Source organism: Galeopterus variegatus, unplaced genomic scaffold (genome assembly GCF_000696425.1).
Source record: "Galeopterus variegatus unplaced genomic scaffold, G_variegatus-3.0.2 Scaffold3916, whole genome shotgun sequence".
Classification (NCBI taxonomy): domain Eukaryota; kingdom Metazoa; phylum Chordata; class Mammalia; order Dermoptera; family Cynocephalidae; genus Galeopterus; species Galeopterus variegatus.
The window spans coordinates 110402-116159 of record NW_007730027.1 but is presented as its reverse complement, the minus strand read 5'-3'; the positions used below and the strand labels follow the sequence as shown (position 1 = coordinate 116159).

General features: G+C 37.7%; 1 protein-coding gene across 1 annotated transcript in view; it reads left to right on the top strand.

Moving 5' to 3' along the window:
* UTP6 (UTP6, small subunit (SSU) processome component, homolog (yeast)) overlaps positions 1-5758 on the top strand; it is a 32592-nt gene that overhangs the window by 4967 nt on the left and 21867 nt on the right. The window contains exons 3-7 of the mRNA XM_008586276.1: positions 385-426; positions 767-859; positions 1672-1719; positions 2344-2407; positions 3970-4088. Coding sequence (XP_008584498.1) covers positions 385-426; positions 767-859; positions 1672-1719; positions 2344-2407; positions 3970-4088 — 366 coding nt within the window. The remainder of the gene's footprint in view (positions 1-384; positions 427-766; positions 860-1671; positions 1720-2343; positions 2408-3969; positions 4089-5758) is intronic.

Sequence of the window (5758 nt, the reverse complement as noted above, 5' to 3'; positions counted from 1 at the left end):
CCGGTACGGGGGCAACACTGAGGGTTGCGATCCGTTGCCGGACACGGAAAAATACAAAAAGACAAAAAAAAAAAAAAAGTTTGAATGTATTGTTGTAGATTAGAAAGTTGGATTAATTGATAGTGTAAATCTTGTTAGTCTTACGGTTTTAGTAACATGCTTTCTTTGTGATTGTAAGTTTTTTAATGATTCTATGTATTCGTTAGTTTTACAGATGTAAGGTGAATTTTCAGTGAATTCTAGACATTTATTGTAAATTACACTTGATAGCAAATTATCTTCTATTTTATATTCTTGATTTTTTACTTCATGATATTTTAACTAAATGTTTTCTGTATTTAAAAGGTTATAATTTTTCTTCTTTTATATATTTTTCTTTCATAGTATGAAATTAATCTATTGGAGCTGATCCAGAGAAGAAGAACAGTAAGTAGAAGATTTTTTTAGACGTAGGGGAAAAAAATACAGAATTAAGCCATGTGGGGCTGACTGGTTAGCTCAGTTGGTTAGAGCATAGTGCTGATAATACTAAAGTTCAGGATTTGATCGCTGTGTTGGCCAGTCACCAAAAAAAAGCAGTGTGGTTGTATAGGTAGTGTTCGGTGACAATGTTTGGAGACAGTGTTGATAAACTGTGATGATGTGCCTATGGTGGATATTTGTGATTCTTTGCTTTCTTCATCAGTACTGTTAAATGATCAAGTAGGAATGCTGCTTTGGATAAATGTGATTAAACTGAAACTTTGTTTTTTATGTTCCCTTTTAGCGCATTGGATATTCATTTAAGAAGGATGAGATTGAGAATTCTATTGTGCACCGGGTACAAGGTGTCTTCCGACGTGCTTCAGCGAAGTGGAAAGTAAGTGATCAGAGCATCCTTAATTCTAAGAGATGTAAAGATATGTATTATACATATTATGAGTTGGATATTCAAATGCATTGTTTCTGTTTTTATCTTCGGTGTCTCAGTACTTATTCTAATGATGGTATCATCACTTGAAACATTTTTCAAGCCATCTAACAAACCATTAAGAAAATTGGTGAGCTGACCAGTTAGCTTACTTGGTTTGAGTTTAGCCTTATAACACCAATGCCACAGGTTCAGATCCCTTTACTGGCCAACTGCCCCCCCCCCCCCCCCCCCCCCCCCCCCCAAAAAAAATCTCCTTCTGTGAGGATGGTGCTGAAAACAGTGTATTTGATGCATTGTTAAGGATCAGAAAATTGTCTGGGAGAGGTTTGGATATATGTCTAAGTATACTGAAGACTTAGAAGTGGAAGATAAATGGTTAGGTAGGGGCAGTACCTCAATAACTTGATTTTCTTCAGGTTTGGCTCTGGGACTGGATGTATTATGTGAGAATTGCTTTGGATTCCTGGAATGACAAATTTTGTGCTGCTACCCCTGACTGAGACCATTTAAGAACAGCATTGAACAGATTGGATAGACAGCACATTTTGTCTTGGAGCATGGTGGGTGGGAGTGGGGGGGACAAACTGAACTATCATTGTTAAGAAATCCAAAGCTTCAGTGAGGAAGAGCCCAGTAGGCTGAGGGGTATGGTAACATGTTGGCTGCCCTGAAGTCTGCCTCTATTTCTAACAAAATGAATTAATGCAGAGGTATAAAGGTCAAATTTGAGCAGCTTACTATAATTGTTTTTCTTGCAGGATGATGTTCAACTTTGGCTTTCCTATGTAGTTTTTTGTAAGAAATGGGTGAGTAAAGCCATGTCTGACTCCCTTTTCCCTTCGTTCTGTTAGTCTGCCTTTTAAGCTTCATACTTAATTATTGAACTCCATGTTTTCTGCTAAGATATAGGGTTAACAAATGGGAAAAGAATCCAAGAAGGTTGAACTTCAGTGTAACATTTGTATTTGTGCGTGACTATAATAAGTGTCTTTAGGCCGGCCCGTGGCTCACTTGGTAGAGTGCGGTGCTGATAACACCAAGGCCACGGGTTCGGATCCTATATAGGGATGGCTGGTTTGCTCACTGGCTGAGCGTGGTGCTGACAACACCAAGCCAAGGGTTGAGATCCCCTTACCGGTCATCTTTAAAAAAAAAAAAAAAAGTGGCTTCTAAGTCAGTTGAAAAGAAAATTATTTTTACACGTATTTGTTCAGTAGAGTTGAAACATATAAAAATATGTTTAGAATGTTCATGTTTAGTGGTTTAGGTAGAAGAAAACTGTGAGTGTTTCTATATTTGTTACGTTCCTGGAATACCAGATCTTGCCACATTGGATTTTACAGTTGGTGAGGGTGTAGTACATATTATTTAGAGATTATTTCATTGATTTCTCTGTGCAGGAAGTAGAAATTTTTCTTCCTCTTTTATAGGCTACCAAAACTCAACTCAGCAAGGTATTCTCTGCCATGTTAGCCATTCATTCAAACAAGCCAGGTATGGTGAAATTCTTGTCATTTCTTTTTCTACATTTATTTAAGCTCAAGCTATTGTGGAATTTATTTTGCTTGATAAACCTAAGAGAAATTATTTTGAGGTCTTGAGTTTAGGCAGTTGGCCTCAGTTTTTGTTCTTCAATAGCTGCCCCTTAGTTCAGTCCTGCTTACTGTGTACTAGTTACTGTGCCCGGTATTGTATCTGTGGGCAAGAAGGACTTTCTTTTTGGTTGATGGTAAAAGAAACTCTTCAGTTCTTTGAGCGACATTTTATTTGGAAGCAGTCAAATCTGAGGGATTTCAAAAGCTTAAAGGGGAAAATATTAATATGGATTTTAGAAGGGTTACATAGTAGGTGCTCATGTTTTGTAAGAGAAAGACTTTTCTTGTGAATAGTGTGTGAACGGTATATTATTTATAGTGGAGATGCTCTAGTACCTGTTTTCAGGGCATTAGGCTTACTGGACATTTTATACTACACAAGACTCAAATAGGCTGTATAAGGCAACGGTTTACTCAGAAGCATATAGCAGGGTAGCATTAACTGTGTTTTTTCAGTAGAGTGCTCTTAGCAATTTGTAGGCCATTCTCTGTTCAGGTGTGAGAGCATGAGACCACATTAGTAGGTAGGGGAGCCATTCTGGCTTGAAAGTCCCATGGATGGGCATAGCTTCCAGAAATCGTAGAAAGGTCCGTGCTCAGTTTTATGAGTGACATGCTCGAGAAAGCCTAAAGCAGTGGCTTGCCACTGTTTGTGGCCCTCCTAGTCCAGGTGTGGTTACCAACTATGGGTCATTTTTACCAAAAGCAAGGTTGCTTGGTAACATAGCTGACCTTTATTAAGTTTCTAGGGAAGTAGCTAGAATGTTAATGTGGAGTTTATTTACTATGTAGAAGTACAGTGTTTTTTTTTTTTTTTTTTTCCTTTTTTGTCTTTTTTACTGACCGGTAACGGGATTGCAACCCTCAGTGTCGCGCCCGAACCGGGGACTGGCAACGGGATTGCAACCGTCGGTGTTGCGCCCACACCGCACTCAGCCAGTGAGCGGGAACCGGTCTCCACATGGGATCCAAACCCTCGGCGGGAGCGCTGCCGCACTCCCAAGCGGCACACTCTCCAGTGCGCCACTGGGCTGGCCCTGGGACAGTGTTTTTTAAAAGATTTTATGAATTATTCTAAATATAGAGAAAAGATCCAAAATAATTTTATTTCTTGATTCTAAGATACAAAAATTTTTCTAGTATTTTAGCACCTTTAACATTTGTATGTGTCTTATAGTTGTCCTTTGATCTGATGAAGTGTAGTAACAGGCACTTAATATACCCATCATCCAGACTGAACATATGTTAACATTTGCCTATTTGCTTCAGAATATTCTTTCTAATTTTAGATAAAGCAACAAAATTCTGCAGTTAGAAACTCTTTGTCCCCTTCCCCTTTTGGTAAGATTTAAAAAAAAAAAAATTCTTGGAGTATTCAAATTAGAGCATTTGTCTTTTTTTTTTTTGCCTGATTTGATTAATTTATTGAAATGAAGTCTGATTTTTTTGTTTTATTTACAGCTTTGTGGATCATGGCGGCTAAATGGGAAATGGAAGATTGCTTGTCTTCAGAGAGTGCAAGACAACTATTTCTACGGGCTCTGCGCTTTCATCCACAGTGCCCAAAACTTTATCAAGAAGTGAGTGTGTGCACATAGGATGAAAGAGTGATTTCTCAGTTTGGTCCTCTGGAGACATATATTCTTTGTTTAGTTAAAAGGGACTTCAGTTTACGGAAGCTGGGGATAAGTGTGGTGGAAAGGGGGAGGAGGAGGAGAAACATCTTTTTATTTGTTGGCCAATGTGCAGCTTCTAGGTTAGTGAGAGGTTAAAACGCCCAACAGCCCACTATGGTTGGGAGCGATAGGGAATTGGACCCTAACTTTTTTATTTGGAGGGCAGTTTTAGCCTTTTGCACCTGAATACATTCATCCTTATTTCTTCTCTTTCTTTTTGTCTCTTTTTCATGAGATAGATACACTGTTAGTACTTCCTTCCCCTCTTGGGGGACTTACTCCCTCTTGGAGAGGAACTCTTAGAAGCATGCGCTATGATATTGATGGCCAACCTTTTGAGTAAAGAAGCCTCAAATGGTAGAAATGATGTTTTATTGGAAACTGCACCCTTTCCTAAGGTATTTGTCAGGATTAAGGGAGAAATTGCTAGTTAGTCCTCAAGTCAAAATTAAGCCTTGTATGATAAGGGGGAAAAGATATGCATTTTTATTCTAATAGATTTTGTAGCTGTCCCAACTGTATTTTTGGTCTTGTAGTTGTTTAATGTTTTTATATCGTAGCCTTGTATCTCTTCCCTTCTTTTCATATTCTGTTAGACATTCCTTTGCAGCTCTAGTTATTTTTATTGAGAAACTATTGCAAGAAATTCATCCCTGCTGTTAGAGAGTTATTGTCTGGTGTTATTATTTTTATGCCTTTTGGAAGCTTTTGTAATTGCCCTTACTTGTATTTCCCCAAATGAAAATAGATTTATTGTCTTTTCTTATCAAAAGCAATTAGACTTTGTTTATTATAAATAGTTCAGAGAAAAAATAACAGGAAAAGTACTCATAATCTTATCACCCATACTTTCATGCATATCAGAGACATTTAAAACACAGGTTTTATTTTTTTTTTCTTTTTTTTTTTTTTTGTCTTTTTTCGTGTCCGGCAACGGACCGCAACCCTCAGTGTCACGCCCGTACCGGACCGGGACCGGCAACGGGATCGCAACCCTTGGTGCTGCGCCCGCCCCTCGCTCAGCCAGTGAGTGGGAACTGGTCTGTATGTGGGATCCTAACCCTCGGCGGGAGCGCAGCCGCGCTCTCAAGCAGCGCACTGTAGCAGTGTGCCACCGGGCCGGCCCTCACAGGTTTTATTTCTTAAATAATGGTATTCTACTGTGTATTCTTGTGTTTTTCATTTTTACCTAAAACATCATGAATATAGTTCTGTATATTGTTCCACATCAGTGTTATTCAAACATTTTGGTCTTGAGATCCCTTTACAAACAAAAATTACTGAGGACCCCAAAGAGCTTTTGTTTATGAGGATTATATCTATCAATTTTTATTGTATTAAAAATTAAAGCCAAGAAATCTAAAAAATAGCCATTTTTAAATGATACTAAAAACCCATTACATATTAAGCTTGCTTATTTATTTATTTATTTATTATTATTATTATTTTTTAATAATTTATTTTATTTATTGAATCAAAATTGATTATACATATTTTGGGGGGTGAACATTGATATATGTTGATTAAATCAGTATTACTAGCATATATATTGTTACAAATCGTAATTATTCTTT